The 21,996-nt window shown below is 43.2% G+C and overlaps 1 protein-coding gene across 1 annotated transcript in view; it reads right to left on the bottom strand.

Moving 5' to 3' along the window:
* Nucleotides 1-248: 248 nt before the first annotated feature.
* celf5a (cugbp, Elav-like family member 5a) overlaps nucleotides 249-21,996 on the bottom strand; it is a 169,724-nt gene continuing 147,976 nt past the window's right edge. Inside the window, exons 7-11 of the mRNA XM_084548114.1 lie at nucleotides 13,927-14,092; nucleotides 6,513-6,728; nucleotides 5,004-5,093; nucleotides 3,808-3,951; nucleotides 249-990 (exon numbers count right to left, since the gene is read on the bottom strand). Coding sequence (XP_084404240.1) covers nucleotides 863-990; nucleotides 3,808-3,951; nucleotides 5,004-5,093; nucleotides 6,513-6,728; nucleotides 13,927-14,092 — 744 coding nt within the window. The 3' untranslated portion in view covers nucleotides 249-862. The remainder of the gene's footprint in view (nucleotides 991-3,807; nucleotides 3,952-5,003; nucleotides 5,094-6,512; nucleotides 6,729-13,926; nucleotides 14,093-21,996) is intronic.

Genomic DNA, 21,996 nt, shown 5'->3' with positions numbered 1-21,996 from the left:
GAAATCTATCTGTTGTTGCTGCTTTTTTGTTTGTTAGTTTGTTGCTTAATTAACAATTCAAGTCTCAACAAGAAAAAAAGTTCTGTTGTTCAGTTTCATCACATCTTTTTTGAGTTGTTTTTTCTTCTCGTCTTTCTTGCACTGTGCCATCTGCGACTGTTACGTCCCCCGGTGAAGCGCTTCCTCCTCCTCCTCCTCCTCCTCCTCCTATTTCGCATCTCCTTTTTCTGCCGTAACTTACTGTATATCTTCATAAGTAAATGCTGATATGTCTTCAAAAATTCCTTACGCGTTGTTTTTTTTTTTTTTTAAACATATTTCGCTTTCAAAGAAAAAAAAGTTTAACTCCTCCGAGATATCTTCACGTGTCCTCTAAAACCTGGAAGATAGAAGAGAAAAAAAAAAGGGCAATTTGAAATCTCACTCCTCATTAAACTGTCAATCCAAAGATCCATTTCTTTCAACTTTGGATAGCCCAATATGGCTCTATTACATCAGCGTAATGGTCTGGAGAGAGCTAACCCACGCTGGCACACCAATCAATCTTTGTCAATCACAATGATGACAGATTTTCTCATAATTAATACGCCTGCTGTGCTGCATATGAAATCAACCCCTTATAGTCTCCACATTTGTGCAGATACTACAACCTTAACGGCCTTGCATTTGTCTAGCTCATGAATCGATAAAAGAACAAAAAGCTCTTAAATTCAGGCCATCCAAAATCAACCGATGCCATCTGAACCGGGGTTAAATCCTGAGCTCGCACCGAAACACTGCTGCGGATCTGAGCGTTGAGCCAGTGGCAGCCCTTTTTTAAGCTCACCTGTGCTGCTGCAATGAATACTGAAGGTAGGCTGTGTCAGTAAGGGCGGCTGGCATCCTTCGGTCTCTTTAGCTGGACTTTCAACCTCTTCATCCCGATCTGAAAGCCATTCATGGCTTGAATAGCTGCCTGTGCGCTAGCGGGGTTGTCGAAGCTCACGAAACCTGCGAGGAAAACAAAAGAGGCTCCATGAAAGCGGGGAACGTGGGAGTGCTTCAATAAGCTAAATAAATAACCTGGAGATGGTGTTTGTTCCAAATTACACCTCTGGCAGCCAGAAAACAGAAAAAAAATGTTAAACATGTGAACAAAGGGTTCACTCTCAGCTCAGTCATCATGACCTGCTTAGCCCTTGAAGAAGTCTAGATGGCGTTGTTGAGGCAGGAAGCACTTCACACCTACACAGTGAGTGTGACGGAGGCTGCTTTTTAAAGTAAAAACAAATGTTCACAACATAAAGCAGAGTGTTAGAACTGGATTTCTTTTTTTTAACATCTAACAGACTTGGTTGGACACTGAGTGAAACAAGTCGGGGACGGTACTCCGCTCATGTCGCCTCCTGGTCGACTCAAGATATAATGACAAGCAGCTTTTTGGTTCATCAGAGAGTCATGTAGCAAAGCTTTATACGTCCAGAGTTTTGCAGGATAAGAGGAATGACAAATGTCCCATACTAGTTAAGTATTAAAGGAAAATAGTATCATGGGCACGGGCACAATGTAGATATTAGCAAATATTAGCAAAGGTAACACATTTAACCGCTGGTACTAACCAAATCTAATGATTTATTGTCAATGTCCCAGTGAATATGAACTCATTATAGCTTTGTAATATCATTTTAGTATCCTGACATCTCTGAAAAATGCAAAAAAAAGAAAAGAAAACAAATGAATGAGCACAAGTCACAGCAGAAGATAGTCTGATCAAAACAAGAGCACACACAGTTCATCTCTAGGAGACAAAAAGGAGCCACGCACACAGAAACCCCTCGATTTCCCCCCAATAAACTCCTCCTCAAACCAATACCGAACATCCTGTTTCCGTCATGTGCAAATATAAAGCCTTGCGAATTCAGTGACCAGAAACTGCAGCGGAGTGTGTCTCCGCTTGATGCACTCCCCTGTGTCTGTGGCGTCATTAGGAACAGTTGATGACCCGTGAAAAGCAGCGGGAGCATCTCCACGTCCACAGCCACCTGGGAGAGAGTCTGCCCGGCCTGCTCGCCTGTGGTTCGGCCCATTAGGGCGAAAGCCGGACGGCGAGGAGCGAGGGCTCAGTGGAACTCTGAGGAAAGTATAGAGGCAGGGAAAGGAGGTGACCTCCTAACCCACCATCAGGTTAACACATTTGGGCTGGGAGCAGAGAGATGAGAAGGAGAGGAGAAGCAGGCTTAGAGCTCTAAGCCTTCCTCTAAGTCCTGTCACAGATTACACGTGTGCTCTCCCTCTGTCTCTCCCTTTCCTTGTCTTTTGCGCCTCATCAATCTAAGTTTATCCCCTCTTTCTCCTTTCTAGATTAATTACACCGGTGCGCTCTCTCCTTCCCCAGGCCTAACATTATGTTGTAAATGCACAGTGTGTACGTCAATACTGCAAATAGCTCTTCTTCATGAATTTATATGTTATTAAGTCTCCCAAGGGAGACAGGCCTGGTGATCAATTTTGCCAAGGGTTCTGTGGTTCCCTGAAGTGAAAACAAATGCTGATCCATAATTGTCCTTTGCCTTCGCCCCCCCCCCCCCCCCCCCCCCCCCCCCACCATCACTGCCTGCCTCCTCAAAGTTTTTATAAGCCCCGGGGCTGGTTGGTGTGTGTGTGTGTGTGCAGGCTGACGGAGCTAAATGGGACAGGAGGCGTGGAGGTGTGTAAGTATTGACAGATATCGGGGATACGGAAAGGCGGTGCGGATGCTGATACAGCACCTCAAGGTTTCCAGGTCACGCAGCTGCCAAATAGAAACAAGGACATGGGCACTGATCGACTGCATCATGGCTAGTTTGGCTACAATGTACTCAGCGTTTTTTTATTTTGCAGCGCCGATGCCAAAACACAGCAGTCATCAAGATGCAAATTCAGGTCAGTCCGTCAGATCATTCAATCCTCTGCGTCTTTGTGCTGTCAAATGTCATAAGAGGCACCAGCATTTGAGATAATAAATGTTTTACACGCACACACACACACACGCACGCATACAACACATTTGTTGTTTGCTAAGCGGGTTAAAAATAATAGCTGCATAAAATCATCTTTCACTATGAAACTTCACGCCTAAGCTGTGAGTTTTTACACAACACCCACAAATGTCTGTTAAAATTATATAAATATATATAAATATATATATCAGAACTCACACAGCAAAAGAAAAAAAAATGTTCTGGTACTTTAAACATATTTATATATTTGCATTGAAAATTGATTTTTGCCTGTTTTTTTTAAATTTTTTTATTATTATTATTTTTTGTTATTTCCAGACAACCTGGTCCAGAAAAGCTGATCTGAGTGCAGCACCTTCAAGGATGGGGTGGTTTACAACAAGCTATCTCACTCACTTTTAGGCAGGCTCCATTCATTTAGGAGTGTGCTCTCACATTTTAAGCCTTGTTTTCAATTGGCTTTCTGATTTTTTTTTCACCATCTCTAGTCTAAAAATCAATGCACACTGCCCTATGAGCAACCTGAGCCACAAGTAAAGTCAAAAGAAGTCAAATGAAGTAAAAAGTCAGAGAGTAATCTCTGTGTTGTGAGGGTTACACCGCTTGGTTTACATTAATGTTCTTAGGTCTTTTCAGTCCAGTCAGCCAGTTTACAACACTTGTTAGAAACATAATCAAAAAGTCATTGATGTAATAAGTATATAACTTTCATATATATATATTCTCAAGGAGTTCACCAGTTATCTGCAACCTGTTACACTAAAAATAAAATGAAATTACAGCTCTGTGTCTTGGTCTTCTTAGCTAACTGTGTCAGTTAATAACTCACCAAAGCACTTGCTCTGATTGGTTGCCCGGTCCATGAAGACCTTAGAAGAGATGACGGTACCGAAGGGCAAAAACATCTGCATGAGTTCGTTGTCTCCAAACTCCTGTGGCAGGTGGTAGATGAAGAGGTTACAACCCTCCGGACCTGGATCCAATGAGAGGAGCAGAGCGAGAAAAACAGCTGTGAGTTTGTTGCTTTCACGTGTGTCGTCTTACATGTGGACTTGAGCATGCAGTGTGTGCAAAGAAGTGTCTTGGGCAATATCAGTATTAAAATATTGATGATCTTAAACACACAGAAATTGACTGGAAGGTTTTGCCTTGACTTTCTGAGACTGTGTTGACAATGCATTTGATTCCCCGCTCGATGTTGGCTTTGAGGGTCTATAGAATAAACTGTGGTTAAATATGGATTTTACTCTCTGTACCTCTGCATTTCTGGATGCTTAATATTGATCCCCAATATATGTTAAAATATGGCACAGTTACATTTGTATATCAGAACGAGTAGAAACAGAAAAAAAGTGCTTCACATGTGGCTTTCTTCATATTTCCACACTTCCTGTCTGACAAATTCATCTCTCGCATAGAAAAAATAATAATAATAAAAAAAATGCTTCCACTGCAATTATACAGCTTCAGTGCAGCCTATATTCATTGTCATTTTAAAAAATGTATTAGGAGAGAGAGCGAAAATCATCACATTGCAAGTCACTTTGAATATCTTCAAACGAGCTGGCCCAATTTTCTTGCAACCACGCTTTCCACATTTGTCCATCTAGGTTGCAGCACGACTGTTCTCACAGCTAGGGATTTCATTACATAAGCTTTAATTATCACCTCTGAAAAAAAAGAAACATGGGGCTGTGATGATAATGCACAACCTATTTTCAATACGTACACTACAGTACAGTTCTATCATCCTCATGCTTTATGTGTCTATTACCTAAGATGAGATGTGAACTGCATTCAGTAACACTGTTCCACTCTATTTATCCATTACACAGAATGAGATGTGCACGGCGCCGAAGTAATATTCTTCTCTCACCCTCACATATTTTATATAGGTATTCCGCAGGATGAGGTGTGTGCAGTGTAAAAGCAATATTGGCTTCTGACGCTCATCTCCCCTTTTATATCCATTACAGCAGATGAGAAGTGTGAAGTGCAAAAGTAATAATGTTCTCTCACCCTCACCTTCTCTCTGCTGCTGCTGCTGCTGGATGACCTGGGGTGGCTGGGGCAGTGTTTGGCCAATGGGAGTCAGCGTGGTGGCTGGGTAGATCGCTGCGGACAGGGAAGAGAGAGAGAGACAGAGGGGGGGGGGGTGCAAGAGAGAGGAGGGTTAAAATCCACGGAGGGTGCTGTTAAAGGGGAACTCCGAAGCATTGAGAACTTTGCAAGTATACAGGTAGTTTATTAAAAAAGGAACACAGTACCGTTTGCGTCGGGCTCGCATATCCAGGCGGGCGCCATCTTGGGGAAACTGAACTGTCTGTTGCCGGAAGAAAGCACTGAGAGCATAGGAAAGAGAGTTCAGTTTCCCCAAGATGGCGCCCGCCCGGATATGCGAGCCGGACGCGAACGGTACTGTGTTCCTTTTTTAATAAACTGCCTGTATACTTGCAAAGTTCTCAATGCTTCGGTTTACATGTAGAGACCCTAGTTATGCTACCGTGTAAGTGTGGTGATATTGTGAGCGTTGTTAGTGGTATAGAAATAGCGATTTCTTTTTATGTGTAGGTGTGCCCCGAAGGCTAGCGTTATACGCTAAATAGCGGTTTGCAAGAAAACTGGTCACATTTGACTAACAAAACAAATGCATGAAAACAAATACCAGAGAACGGTCGAACTCGGTACACATGTGTTATTAACCCCAGGTTCATTTTGCGCCGGAGTTCCCCTTTAAGGATGCTTAAAGGGGAACTATTGTTTTTTACAACCTGGACCTTATTTCTAGCATAAAATATGATTGTTTACTCACCCATATAACTTTTGTGTCATTTGCACTCGTTTAGGAAATAATTTGTATTTGAAGAATAATTACTGTTTTTTTGCAACATGGCTGAATATTTTCCCGATTCCGAGGTTGTGGACGAACCATAGCAATAGCAAATTACAGGTAAACAAGCCAACCGCCGCGGGTGCGCGCACCACTCAGAGATGACATCGTCCAGGTCAGAAGACATCAAGACATCATCCGGGGTCTGTAGGTCAATCTACAGACCCCGGATAATGATAACAAGTAACTCCAGACTCAGCGGGGAATAGCACTAGCGTATCATAACAAAATATTGGCGAAATGAACGAGTTTCGCGGCAGATAATGTGTTATCTAGAGGCTGCGTCTCGGTGCCCTGTCACTCCTGCTAAATGGATATACGCCGATCTAATTGTTTCCTAAACGAGTAGAAGTGACACAAAAGTTATATGGGTGAGTAAACGGTTGTATTTTATGCTAGAAATAAGGTCCAGGTTGTGAAAAACAGTAGTTCCCCTTTAAGGTTGAACGCACAGGACTAACACGTGTAATCAAAGGATTTTTGATGCTAGGTTCTAAGTCGCTGTCCTACTATATCTGAAGACAAAGAAACTCACTCATACAGGAAATGCCCTGCAGTAGGCTAATTGTCTCATAGCTGCTGCTCATTCAACATTTACAAAACAAATGGAATACAGAATAGTAAACGCAGCGTTCCTGTCGTACCTGTGTATTGCTGTACACCAGTGAAGGCTTGCTGGAGGGTGTCAGCAGCGGTGGGGCTCTGGGTGGAGTAGGGCGGCAGGCCGTTGGTGTACACAGTCTCCACGGCAGGGTGTCCGTTGGGCTGATGAGGGATGCCGGTGAATCCGTTGACGATGGGCGTGACGATGCTGGGCACGGCGGAGGTGGTGATGTTGGCTGGTGGAGAGCTGAGGCCTGCTGGGAAAAGCACGTTCACTGTTACTGGGTCATTAGCACTCCATCTGCATGGAGATACATGATACTACAAACCGGTCATGATCTATCAACACAGACGTACACATAGAGGTGCTTTTTTTTTTTTTATTGTGTACGAAAAAACGTGGCACGCAGACACACACATACACATTAAACACACAAAGCCCGCGACCACAAGCTACACCGCATTCTCTCTCTAATGCAAGGACACGAGTGCGACGTGAGTCTGTCACATATCCGCCGTTTGTCGTGACACATCCTGCAGGATAGCTGGGAAGTCAACCTGTGAAAAATGAGCCTGTCTGTAGTGTTTGTGCGATACCCTGCTGGCTCCTACTGCTCAAGATGATGAAACCACTATGCAACTTCTGGGGGGAAAAAAAAGGAAAAAGAAAAAGGAAAAAGATCTGGACTAGATAGACGCAGATTACAGAGGGAGATCTGCTTGAATGAGCAGGTAGCAAAAACACAAAGACGTCTCTTACTTTTATACACCATAAAACAAAAAAGACAAAAGAACAACAGTTGGCAGTTTGACAAATGGATGGGTCATAACATATGATGTACATGCCGGAAAGGCAGCTGCAGAAAGGTTTATGAGTGGAATGGAAATTGGATGCTCCCTTTTCTCTTTCATTCGATGCATTTTAAGGACCCTCCTTTAGAAAGTGCTTCCAATTATGCAGGGGACGTCAAAGTACCCATTCTGAGCAGAATGCCACTTTGTGAAGGTCTCTCTGAAAGGGCTTCTCCGTGGCAAAGCATCCATGCTTGTTGAAGTACAGCTCCCCTGAGGACCTCTCAATCTGGAAACCCTCACCCTGATTAGACAGAAAGCCCAGGTTGTCACGGAAACCCTTCAGCATACCATATCCTCACAATCTGGTACCTCAATAAGGAAGCCTCTGCTCTGAGTGTCAGTTCCGATAGTGTAAAAAAAACAAAAAAAAACACATCCAATATACGATGAGATTTATGCTAATGCAGTAGTAAATATGCAGTTCATCACACGCTGAAACCTCCAACCACTTGTATCATATATTACATATAAGGTTTTCCTTTTCTCTACCAATGATTCCTCCTCTCCTTTCCTCTTCTCTCCCTGTCTCAGCATTTAAACCACAAGGATCCTGACAGTCCGGTAGGCAACTGCAATGACCGGGGGAATTGCCCCGGTCCAATGAGAGCTGTTGTGTCTTTTGCGCTGTTTTCCTTTTTTTATTTATTTCTTTTTTTTTTATGAAGCCTCCCCACGATTGCTTGTTTCCTGCGGCGCCGTGATGAATTAGACTGCAGCTTCAGCCCATTCTCCTACCAGGGCCCAGGAGACTGCCGCTCCTATTCTGAGGGCTAGAGACAGCTAGTCTGCTCAGGCCACACGCACTCTACTGTACCACCAGATAATGCACCCTCTCCATCATCAGGCAAATTCATTTTCCAAGGCTTAGGCGTGCTGTGGGAGCGCCCATCTATGTATGTGTAACGGTTGTAGCGAGTAGGGTAAGCGTAGGGATGGCGGGAGTAGGTGTGTGGTAGGTGGTAGCGTGGACTCCTTACATGGTTAGGTTCCAGGGTCAGCAGCCAAGGCTGGGTCCAGTCAGGTTATGATTGGAGAATTTATCCAGCACTGGATAGCATAAGAATCATAAGCGTAATAACAACCACACCGATACAGTAAACTGAATGGTAAAGAAAAATAAACACAATGGTATGTGGGTTACTCATGCATTGAGACACAGAATGGGGTTATGACATAAGGAGAGGACCATAAGGCCATGCCCACTAAAACAATGATTACATGGGAAAGCCATTTATGTAGCCTAGTCATCATCTTTATCCCTTCTGTCACAACGGCCCAATATTCATCATGAGCACACCCAGAGAACGTTCTCCTCAGTTGAAATGGAGAAATATTTTCTACTAGAAAACAATAAGACATTTTCATTTTATACTTCAGTGAACATATAGTTCCTGCATTGTGGGAAATTGTATTCATAGCCTGTTTATGATGCGCACGCAGGAATGACGATATACATGTGGCTGTCAGGATGTGCAGCGTGTATCGGACTGTAATAATGACATGTTGTTCCCCACTCTTGCACGGGCGAATACAAAGCTACGGGACAACGGATTACATATTCTGCACAGCCCGCTCTTAACCCTCAATTCTCCGCTGTTTATTACTGCACTAAAGAAGCCTGCCCTGCTTCGCATTATGTATGTGTACGTTTCATACGTACTATTTGTCTACGTTATGGAAGCAAAATTACATTCGCATTCTTGCAGGCTTCTTCTTAGGGAAGCTGTCGATATGCTCCTTGCAATGATTGTCTCACGAAAGCAGTCTTCACATGCGACAGTAGTATTTATTATGCTAATTATAAATGCTCTACCCGTACTGGAGAGTGGAGAGAGTCATTCACAGCGCAAGGACTGTCTTTTGCTGGAGCAAGTAATAGGCACTCAAAACAGATGTTTTCATCTAACTGATTTAAAATGTGACACCAGAGAAAACGTCTGTCCGGTGTGAATAACAAATGTGACTATGGGAAGGCCAGCTATTTCAAAGGCCAGTTGACACACAAAGAAAAATGTGAGTAGAGCGGTTTTATTACACATACGCTGAAGCTCTGAGCTTTTCTGGTCATCAATCCGAGGAGCTGAATGTGAGAACGCAAATGTCTGCATCAGTTGGACTGGACATTAAAAAAAAAACTTCAGCCTGCCCTAACGGTAGTGCAAGGATTGCTAATACTGTGTCCAATGAGTCCATGGGTGAATAAAAGCAGGTTTATGGCCTGGAGAATTCACAGCATCCAAATGGGCACGTTGGTGGTGTGTCTATCACAGATACAGATGGAGAGACAACAAAATTCATGTTCATGTTCAAGAGAACGCGTCTGTATGCTGACGACACAACTCTGTACGTAAGCCAAGTAAAATTAAATAAAAGTCCACAATGTGCTTGTGGAAAACATTTCCATCAATCTTGAGCTGCAGTTCAACGTCCAATATCCTTGGAGAAACAACAAACAGCTAACGAAGGTCCAAACATTGATGAGTTGAGTCTATAAATCCAGAAAAAAGGCCTAACAATTGTAACGATCCCACCACCATATGAGGAGCACCGCACCACTTGTCTAATATATTTCCAGATTAGATACGACTCTCTCCGTCTAGCCCCAATAACAGTTTCTCAGACAAAAGCTTCCTCCAAACTGCTACTGAAATATGAAATAGGCTCGAAAAGTATTGTGTTGGACAGATAACAGCGTCTGGTCTCCAAGCCTTTAGGGGCAATGTACACAAACCGTTCCAGACTACGCAATCTAGTTCCCGTTGGATTGCAGCGCACCAAGCGAGAGGCCAGATAAGATTTTAACTTAATTAACGCAATTTCATATGAACGATAATTGCTTGCGACTTTGGTGATTTATGTTCAGCAGATTTTGAGACTATTTGAAAGTTGATCCATCAATCCATTAGTACTAAATACAGCAACTTTCTGCTCTACTTCTGAGGCTAATATGCATGCAATGCAATGACCATAGCAATGTGCCTGACTTTCAGATCCCAGAGCAGACCAGCTGGGCAGCTTGTGCAGCTCCGTTGCTCATGCAAACCTCCGTTTCGCTCATGTAAATTAGATCTGGTCCAGGCAAGAGCTGGGGCAGGGGATACCTTTATTCTTTTCCACTCTTGAGTTTTGTCGTGATACTAATGCAAAAGGCGTGGTTTAAAATGAAAGACGGGACTTTTGTTACGCGAGAAACAATGGCAGCTTGAGCCATTGAACATGCTTCCAGATTAATACATTTGCCCTTGAAAATGAATTCAATCTAAAAGTTGTAAAAGCAACTTCGGGGAATGTATCTTTACAGTTTCATCAAAGCTGGAGGTCATATCATCAGTTAAGACATGGGTGTTCCTCTCTCAGCTGTATCACCTAGCTATGATCTGACTATAGTCATCCAAATGACTTGGACGTGACTATTAGTGTATCGTAAAGGTTTGTTCATAATTTGTTCCAAATGTTGTTGTTTTTTTTTTAACCTCATCTATCAATTAGCTTTTGTTTGCATTAGGATTAGTCCTTGAAAATCACATGTCTGTATAACATGTAGCACAAGCCATGGAGGAGAGGTGGTATTAAGAAAGATCACTATGTCAAACAGCTCATTAGTTTCCTGGTGTTTGTCACCATGACAGTGTTCTGCATCAGTGGCGTAACCGTGTTTGCATCCAGCAGGGATGTTGTGGCACATCCAGCCCGGCTGGTTGTCTCTGGCTGTGGAGCATCTGCAGTATATTTTGTGTAATATGCACTTGTGCATGTACATCTTCAGTGTAGAGCGGCACCGTGCAACAGAACATTAGAGGGACTTTGATTACACACTTCTCACATCCTAACAAAGGATCCTTGACACTGCGTGTTCCTCGCCACATATACCCAGCGGGATTCACATCTCTCTCCATTCCCTCCCTCTTTTTCTCCCCCTCTTCCTCTCTTCCTGTTACTCCGATTTTCCCTCTCTCGTCCTTGTTTTGTTTAACTTTTATTTCTCCTGCAGAACTCGGGGAGCGGCACCTGGTGAGCATTATTTTCAAAAAGCATCATCATGCATCATTGTAAGGATACATGCTCTAATCAGCTGAACCATCTGGCAAACGGCTTATGCACCATCAAGCTTAAATGCTCCGCATCTGTTGATCAAATGGATGTCTCATTGTTTTCAGAGTAACACCCTTAACCTCTGAGCCTCTTTGTGCTTTGGCCTGCTGTCAAACAAGATTTTTTATGTTGCAAAGGGTACGCTGATCGTTTAAATAAAAGACTAATGTCACACATTCGCCCCAAGATCAGACAGGTATTTCATCTCTTTAACCATTATTGGAGCTTTATGTTAATGCAGTGCAGCGTGTGTAATCCAGAAAAGCTGGTAGCGTGGCTATCAATAGGTAATAGCTTTCATTTTGGAAGGAAATGGGACGTTAACCTTTATGCCTTTTATACTTTTGTAAAGCTGCCAAATGTCAGAATTTATAGATTTGTTTTGAGCTCTAATTTGGTTGATGAGACAACTTAATGCATAAATTAAACCTCTGTCGAATCAGAGAGGCACTCTGCTCCCAGGCCCTAAAACAGATTCTGATATTACAATGAATTATTCCACTGACTCGTGGCAGACATCTTACAGTCTCTCAGTAGTGTCAGAGCCTCTTGGCCTACTTATACAGACAGCCTTGCCAGTAACGTTATGTATTCCTTCAATGAACTCTAAATAAGTCATAGACACAAGTGTGAAAGAAGAAGAGAGAAATAGCTGTGTATACCAAAGCAGCAAGCGAGACTACCACTCCTGCAGCTGCTGGCAGCCACACTCAGATTAATGAATGAGGGAAATGGGAAATAAAACATTTCTTATTTATGATAGTCCTTGAGACTTCATGAAAACCATGCTTTCTCTGCAGGATTAATAATATATCACATTCAACACTAAAAGGTAATCAGACAACAGAAACTTACATAGAGACATGTCCTAAAGTAGACAGCGTAAAAGGCACCGCTTCACACGCATCTGATTCACAGACTGAAAGACGGCGTCTCCTCTCTCTAGCTTCCTATATCACCATCATAAGCAGATTTATTATACGCCTAAAGATGTTGGCTCCTGGCATTGATGTGAAACCTCAGTTTTGCGAAACAGAAGTCAATTCTTTGCCGTTTACAGATCTATTGAGAGCAGTATTAGCAATATTTCCTCTGGAGACAGTCGCCGATTTCGCTTTCAAGAGAATACAGTTCAATGACACTGAAGGACAAGGCATTCTCACACAAAGACACTCCCCGACTCATATACGCACACACGCATGCACACACACACACGCATGCACACACACACACTGAGTTCCTTGCAGTACGGTTGCACGGCCTTTCATCAGCACTATTGTGTTGCAAAATACAGGTATGCACGCTGAACACAAAGATCTGAATTGCAATACTGTCAGTGGTATACCCATCAAAATAAGAGCTTCTCAGCAAGACTGAGCTCCACTCTTAATCACTGTCTCAGATTGATTATACACGGCCAAAAGTGCACACTTTGCACTGAAAACATCAGTGTGAATATTTGACAAATGGGGCTCCTCTCTAGATATATTGCCCGATGTTGAAAACGATATTGCGAAGACATACAGCACGTTCACTCACGCGGTTCAGCTTCTGCTGGAGACTCTCTTATATTATTTGTACACCTGGTCCGCTAACTGTCTGTGTAGTTGAACTGAACTGGCTATTGCGAACTGTGATGAGCAACCAAGTTATTGTGAGAGACTATTCTCCCCACAAAAAGTACAGTTCAGCAAGAATTTGACAAAGTGCAGCCAGCTTGCAAAACGGGATTTTCATGATCGCCATGAAGAAAATCTAAAAGAGGCCTTGTTGCGCCTGTGACGCCGCTTTCTCTCCTGCTGATTGGTTTAAAGTTACCAAAGACATCACCTTTAAAACTCAATACTGCAGTGTTGACAAAGTAGGTGAACGAGCCACAACAAAGGCCGGGATACTGTATTATTTATATTTGTTCTTTTGTTGAGTGGAGAAGCTTGAAGTTTCCTCTGTCTCAAGAAAAAAAAAAAAAAAAAAAAAAAGAAGCACTGCTGAATAAGCAAATGTTATGCAGTGGGTATGTATTTCAAAGTCCTTCCCTTTCCTCTGTAATGTATCTGCATAGGTGGTGTTTGTTATGGAAAACAAAACCAACTGCATGCAGATCATGCGCAAGTGCTTCAAAGCACAAGGTCACAATACTACGGGGAAATTAGCGCCTTATCTGTAAACTTACTTATTGATATTCCTTATTCTGCTGCCAGTAACCCCAAATATTTCCAGCATTCACAAACAACATAAACATGCAAATCCTGCTGAATGTATTTTTCATCTTTCCCCTCTCTTTTCCTCCAGAGGAATAATTTTGGATTACCGAGCTCTCCTTCTTTTGGCCATGATGCGGCACCAGTCTTTCATTGTGATTTTTCACACACACACACGCTCGCGCGCACATATAAAGACGTCCACACAGATATGCATGCTGACATTAAAATAACAGTCGATATCACTGGCATGGTACAAATTCACAAGCTCACACAACAGGAAAGGGAATGAAACTGAAGTGCTCACCCAGGGCTTGATGAAACTCACCCGACACCGGGGTCATGGGAGTGGGTGGGAGGCTGTTGATGTTGAGCGCCCCCATCTGGTGGATCTGTGTGGCGGGGAAAGCCACGCTAGGCGTAAGGTAACCTCCGTGGCTTGCTGCCATGATGGCTGCCTGCTGCTGCATGAGCTAAAGAAGAGGGACACGGTGAGATGGGTGGAGGAGAGGATGGTCAGATGGGGCGTGCGAGAGAGAGCAGGAGGGAGAAGCGGGAGCGAGAGAGGTGAGGGGAGGACAGATGGTAATGGAAAAATATAGTAAGTTGCGAAAGAGTCAGACAAAGACAGTGGAAGGGGAGAAAGAGCGAAACACAGCAAGGGTAGAACAGAGGGAGGAATGTATGTTGAGGTTGATGGATGGATAGTGCATGGGAAGTACGGAGAAAGTAGAGCGGAATAAAAGAAAGAGAAGAAAAAAGAAGCCTGTCAACCTATGTTTAGTGAATCTGTCTGTCCTCCCAGCAGGAAGCCTGTCACCAGCTGCAGAAACGATTTAATAGCTGTCTGTTGGGCTCATACAAATCAAGGCATTGACATGTGCACATTATCTCTGCGCTCGGGGAACAAGTTTTCAGAGTTGCACTGCTTCTTCCCTGCAATTGTCAAACTCCACAATACTCTTTGGCTGTATAGAAATGCCACAGACGTCTCCCACTCTCGTCTGTTTTTCCCTGGACTTATCTCTGACTTTTCTGATGTATTTGTGATGATTGGTGCTCGCAGCCCGACACTGATTCAGAGTTAAAATTTGCTTTGTTTTATAATTCATTCGGAAACCAGCAGGCCTCTCCCTGGGCTACTTTTTTTTTAAATTTTTTTTTTACCAAAATAGAAGGCATTTCGCAAACAGAATATATTGGGAGTTGTAACAACGTTAAGTGGCCACAGTCTTTGCAACTGAAAAGTTGTTTTAAAGATGTATTTTTGACAAACAAAGTATTCTTCATTAAACAGAACGGCACATTATTTGGAGATACCACCAGTGTCGTGCAAGTTCACACTAAACAAGAACCAGTTCAAAGTTCAGTTTTTAAAGTGAACTAGTTCATGTTCATACTTTTTTTAAGACATGTTCATTTTTTTTTTTTCAACTCCATGTGTCGCTTCAAATTCAACAGTGACGTGGTGGACAGCCGGACTTGTTTTTTCAGACCCGGTGGGCACAATTTGCAGAAAATTGTACAGAGTCTGTACTGCACTTTTTTCAAATAACTCCTTCAAATGTTTGTTTGGATCAATTTCTTCTGCGGTGCCGGAGACGTCTTCTCTTTCAGCTGCCACAGCCACGCTGTATGCCGTAAATTGCACGTCGTTTTTTTTTTCTGTTTTCTTTTCCTGAACGGGGTTGAACGTCGTCATTTCCCTCCAGATTGACCGAAACCCACGTCTGCGCTCACAGTTCATAGAACGCGTTCATATTTTTCATGCGCAACACCGGATACCACTAAATACCGACTCTGAGTCATTGGAACAATGTTTTTAAAGCAGGCACAGACAGTAACTCAGGTTCCAGACCATGTTAGTAATACAGTATGTTAGTCGTTAAATGGCAGTCGATTTTCACCCTCTGGACAACCCCACAAAGAGATAAAATCAATAGTCTTTCATTCACTCTGCATTTCTGCAGTGAGAAGTGAGAGGAGGAGCTGAAACTATTTTCCATCAAATGCAGCCCACAGAGTATTTATTCATATGCATAGGACATGCTCACATGCACCGCTGCCCCGAACTGCGCTCGCACACACACACACACACACACGCACACACACACACACACACACACACACACACACACACACACACACACACACACACACACACACACACACACACACACACACACACACACACACCCACCCACACACGTCTGCACAACATGCATGAAGAGTGATCGAGACTATTCGAGCTTCCGCACTCGGTTTAAATTCTCCCTGTGCAAACCACATGCTGCATGCCTAATTCAGAGGAAAATCCATCGTTGTACAATGGCTTTTGCAGCTTGTGAAGCGGTGGGTTTATCTAGGGAATCAATACTCTTTTGGGGGCTATGTAGGTAGGTATACGAATACAAACACAGTTGGACCGACCTCTTGCCCCTTTCTCCACATCTGTTTAATACTGCATAGATTGCATGTGTCAGGGGAGCTGCTGATGGCCGTGGCCTGAAACTGACTCGTATAAGCAGAAATCAAACTCCTCTGCCACTGGCACTAATGCTAATGGCGACACTGTGAGACAGTAGAGGTATGGAATGCCACTCTGCTTGTATTTGCATGGGGACCCTGCAACGGAAAAGCCAATTATTTTCCCTCAGTGGCCCTGTCAGGTAACCTGAAAGCGGCTGTCCTGCTGCAGAATACCGAGCGCCGGCGCCTCATTCATTAGCCACATGACTTGCCACTGCTATCTATTAACGCCTTTTGTCATTTGCATAATTTTATCAACGTGACAAATGAGGATCATCCATTCCTTTCCAAATAAGATGAATTGAGCCTTTAAGGAGGCATAGCTGAAAGAGACAGAAACGGAACAAGAAACTAAACAAAAGCAATGGCAGAGAAACAAACAAAGGGGTCTAGAGGTTCTGGGGCTCCCTTGCTTTGGCAATGCTGTGACTGCCCCCCTATTAGGATGTGAATAGGGTGGATGAAGGTTCTGGGCTGGGCTGGAATTAGAGAATAAATACACTGTCACACCACTCATTGTTTTTTTGTCTATTCTACATACTTGCTGCTTTCAGAGAGGATAGGGACTCTCTGGGCTGATTCTAATAAGCTTGCAGCCTCTTCGTTGTTGACCTTATACAAACTGCAGGCCTGGATGAAGTAATAATGGAGTGGTGGTAAATACTAGCATGTCCAGAATACTATCCTATCTCTTAGATAATGCAATACATTCATCAGATTGTCATGGATAACAACTCTGGCAGTCACTGACGCTTCATTCCAAATTAAAATCCGGCAAATTGGAAACTCAAGCATGTAATTATGTTGAAATGCAGCGGTTAATGACAACTGGCTTTGATATAAAAAAATAAACTAAAGAGCAGAAAGCAGTAGTGGTTATGTTGACAGAGATATTCAAAGTCATTCCATTTTACTTTTTGTATGTATATTCTTTTCTTCTCACCTCCTTTCCTTTTCAAATTTTCAAAGGCATTATATTCAAAAGCCATTCCCCTTCCTTTATTTATGCACTACCTAGAAGATAGGAAAATGTCTCTGGCGGAGAATGAGCACAACCGAGTCCTCTTCATCACAGGCACAACCTTTTCTTCATATTTTTTTCTTTCTTCTTGGAAGAGGGAAGAAAAGGCGACAGAAACAAGGGGGACAAAAGAGGAGTGTATGAGATGAAAAGGAAAAAGGAAAGTTGCCCGGGCTCTAGCAGCATTCATTTAGTGTCAGACATCTGCTTTTTTATTGCAACCTGATGGCATTACTCTCCCCTGATGCCAGCAGGCAATCACCTTTTTATCACATGGCAATTATCTCTGTAGCGCTGCTCTGTGACTCGCTGACTCTCAGCACTGTCACATGTGACCCCTCACAGCCCAACCAGCCGGCGACGGAGGGAGACGGGGCAGAGAGAGAGACAAAGAGAGGCAGAGGAAGAGAGAGAGGGGGTGAAAGAGGTTGAAAAAATGAGAGAGAGAGGGAGACAGTGGGTCAATGAGGTGAACTAAAAGACTGAAGACCGACGAGTGAAGCTCAAGGGCCTCATTTGTTACCACCATGCTAGCTGGCGATATTTCCACCGGAGGATTTTAATAGGTTTTTTCATCTCTGATGCACTTTGTTATGTGTGTGCATTAGTGTGTGTGCGTCAAGACATATGCAGCAGCTGTCAAAAGAAAGTCCTCGCAAGTGTAATAAAACAAAATCAGGTCACACACATGCTGGTGTGTGTGTGTGTGTGTGGGCAGTTTACAGTGAAGTCAAATGATGCAGTAATCTGTTACCATCACTTCTCATGTGTGCTGCTCTGCAAAAGACTCTGTTGGAATGTCCTTCCAACAGGGGGAGATGTTTCCTAATGTGAGTTTACAGCCATCATCCTCCCTCTCATCCACCCACACACTGTCACTATTAGCGGCAAGTTAAACCATTTTCTCTCCTTTCGTTTATCCATCTCACACTCGGTCTTATGCATCTTTCAGGGAGAGCGCGGTGCTGGAGGTGCCTCCAAATCCAAAACTTCTCTCATGTACTATGACACAGTCCTCCAGCTAAAGACACAAGCTAAAATGGCTGGCACCACTTCAGAGGACGAGGGGAGAAAAGTGACTCGAAATCAAATCTAACTGTGTACAAATAGGATGTTTGTGCCTCGAAGGGAAAACACAAAGGGTAATAAAAGCTGGTTTTATTACTTGTATTCAGCGATTCATGGTAGAACTATTATCACTCACCACTAACACCGGACTGAAACATGGAATCGCGGTCTCTCGCTTTCCTTTGCCTTGTGTTTTATGAAATCACCTTTCTGCAAATAGGATGTCTCCCGAGAGCACACCAGTGTCTGTGTCTATCGTAAAAATGGCACATTTCTCATTTTTGGCATATGTTGTCAGTGTTGTACCCCTCCAATTTGTGTTCAGAGCCCCCTCCCTCTCCTGGTTTGACTAAAATCCAATTTACTGGCTGTCAGCTCAACTCTATAATCCTATCCACTGCTGTAGTGGAGAGGTAGCTCTTTGAATTTACCATTTACTGTATTCGCTGGTTATAGCTATATATATATATATATATATATATATATATATATATATATACATACACACCATCTCTCCCCACGTCTGTATTCTATACCGTGCCCACCTCCTCTTCTCTTGGCCGGTGTATATGGAGAGTAGGCGAACATGTAGTGTGTCTTTGGAGATAAAGTCCTTTTTCTGTCATTGCAGTTTTTTCGTCTTGGGGGAATGCGTGTAGTTTATCTTGCAGCGAAGAAACATTCATCGTATCATTCAGCACATTCCTGGTGGCTGCATGAGGAATCAAGACTGCACGCCACGTGTGTGTGTAGCCAGCACCAGTGACTCTAATGTAATCATAGCTGCTGCACAAGCTGGACAGCCACGCTAAAGATAACTAATATTTCACTTTATTCCACATTATTACGCACCTAGCGGACCAAACCAGTATTTAGATCCATTAAAAAAGTCTTAAGTGAGATATAAAAACAAGAAGAGTATCGCCGAAATGCCTCTGCTGCCTCTCGTGCTCTCATTAGTTTTATCAAAAGTTGAGGTGAGTTTATCTCCAAGGTTGCCTTCTTTCGAAGTTTCTCCACCAACTTTCTTTATTTTGGTGAATTCATTATATGCAGGTGCATGGCGTCCATAGCCTCTGATTCATAATACTAAAACAAGGAGAATTTCACCTTCACTAACAACATTCATGCCGTATAATCTTTGTGTCGAGAAACCACATACATGCAATTTCTCCTTTAGATTTAATGGTAATTGATTCTCTCTAATGCTGAAGTATCTCCTGTGCCCTTGTTACTTTCACTCGGAACTCAATTTCCTAGCATCATCCTGCTCTTATGTGCGTATATGAGAGAGAGAGAGAGAGAGAGGGGGGAGAGAGAGAGGGAGAAAGAGCATTTGCCGTGCAGTGTACGTGAGTGTGTACACTCTTGTGTGCGTCTGTATGAGCCGACACGGGTCTCTGCCACAGTAAATAAGAGTCATGGCCAACCTGAGCGGGGCACAATGGTCTCCCTGCAGACCGCCACTGCCTCCACCACCCTTAAACATTTGCATTTCTCCACATTTCCTGGGAAAGGGCTGCATTTCATGAATGGTAATGAAGGTGGGAGTTTTACTGGAGAGAGCACAAGAGATGGCCTTGCAATTACTCTGGGATGGTCAATTTGCACATTTCACAGTAGGTCCCATGGCTGTGATATGAAAATGAGGGAAATGGATAAGCCCTCAAGACCTGGCTAACACCAACAATTAATCCTGGCATTTAAAAAAAAAAAAAAAAAAAAAGCAGAAATGTATAACTCTTACATCCAAATAAGTACAGGAAAAGATGCATTTGTGTTCCTGCTTCTCTGTAAATAAATTCTGTGCAGACGTTAATGTGTATTTATGTGTTGTTTTGTCCTGTTTCTTTATTTTTATCTCAAGGCTGGATGGGAAGCTTTTCAAGTAGGTAGTGTGTATACTGTACGTGTGCATGTGTGTGCTCTGGCTCAGCGGGGAAGAAGAAAGTTTGTGTGCAGATAAGTTGCCCGTGGAATATTCTGTGGCCCCTGAAGCATCTCATGGGCCCAGAGGGAGGGACAGTGGGAGGGAGAGGGGAAGGCTAGAGAAGCAGTGTGATAGAGTGAAGAGGGGCTGCATAGGCTGTCTGAACTCATCAAAGAGCCAAGAGTCTGTGTGTGTGTGTGTGGGTGTGTGTGCGTATGGTGCCATGGCCTAAGGGGGTAGGTGGGCGTTGGTAGGAGGGCAGAGAGAAGCTGATGAAGGGGTTGGAGGGTACAAGCTAACTAAATGTGCATGTGCCTACGTGCAGAGAGCAGCGAAAGCCTGGGTGTAATGGAATGGCGGCACTGTTTAAGAGGAGAACAGTTCAAAGTGTTGGCGATGGCGGTAATGATAGTTTGCCAAGCTGATTTTCACCTGCGCCAGAAAAAAAAAAATAAAAAATAGGGAAAAGCGGAGATAAAAGTGCTCGGTGTGAAATTAAATGACTCGAAAAGCTTTTAGTAAAAAGCAGATTTCAGCGAGTCAGATCCTAAACTATCCATACATTTATTGGAAGCAATTGAGAGCCAAGGCAAAATAAATAAATAGTTTGTCCCATGTATGACTTGAATTCTCCTGGCTCAGTTACACACCGAAAGTGAAAGATTTGGAAACATCGGGGCAACAAAATTCAAGTATTCCGATTTTGGAGTTTTTGTAGATACATGTGGAGAAAGAGAAACTGATATAATCCAGGTGAAAAGGAGTTCAGCCTCTTTGTTTGGAGCAGTTCTTAATCTCATTATGCTTGGATGAGATAAACAGGAAGAAGGTGTGGTAGCTACTACAAAGCCACTAAATTCACCAGATACTGGCTTTAAACTGAACGGCAACAGCCCTTATCTTCCTATTGCCACGGTTGGTGGAGTAAATTCATGGATGTGCCACTGGATTAACTCATTTTTTGTGCCAGTTGACGGCAGCAGAAACCACCTGCAAACATATTACTTACGTAGTAATGCCTCCTTTTAGGTTTATACAGTTAATTCGAACATGTTAGCCCAATGTCTGTTATCAAAAACAGTAGAGTTCAGAGGGGAACTACTGTTTTTTACAACCTGGACCTCATTTCTGGCATAAAACACGATCGTTTACTCACCCATATAACTTCTGTGTCATTTCTAGTCAATCGGGAGATATTTAGATCTGCATATTTCCATATAGTGGGAGTGACTGGGGCACCGAAACGCAGTCTCTATATAAGGCATTATCTGCCGCGAAACTCGTTCATATCACCAATTTTGTTAATTTGCTATGGTTCGTCCACAACCTCAGATTCGGAAAAATATTCAGCCATGTTGCAAAAAAACAGCAGTAGCAAATTACAGGTAAACAAGCTGACGTTGCAGGTGCGCGCGGCGCTCAGAGATGAAATCATCCAGGTCAGAAGACTTCACCTGGGGTCTGCAGGTCAATCTACAGACCCTAGATGATGATAACAGGTAACTGCGGACTCAACGGGGAATAACACTAGCGTATCATAACAAATTATTGGTGAAATGAACGAGTTTCGCGGCAGATAATGCCATATTTAGAGGCTGCGTTTTGGTGCCCCAGTCACTCCCATTATAAGGATATACGCAGATCTAAATATCTCCTGATTGACTACACATGACACAATATGGGTGAGTAAACGATCGTATTTTATGCCAGAAATAAGGTCCAGGTTGAGAGTTTTTGGCCACTGGTTTGCTGTAAACCACATCCTGAGGAAAATATCTCTATCTTAAACAGCTAAATGTAGTCATTAGTAGACCAGTCCCTGGTCAATC

The sequence above is a fragment of the Chelon labrosus genome, assembly GCF_963514085.1.
Source record: "Chelon labrosus genome assembly, chromosome: 7".
Classification (NCBI taxonomy): Eukaryota; Metazoa; Chordata; class Actinopteri; order Mugiliformes; family Mugilidae; genus Chelon; species Chelon labrosus.
Note: the sequence above shows the minus strand (reverse complement) of the source record. Positions and strands in the feature narration are given on the sequence as shown.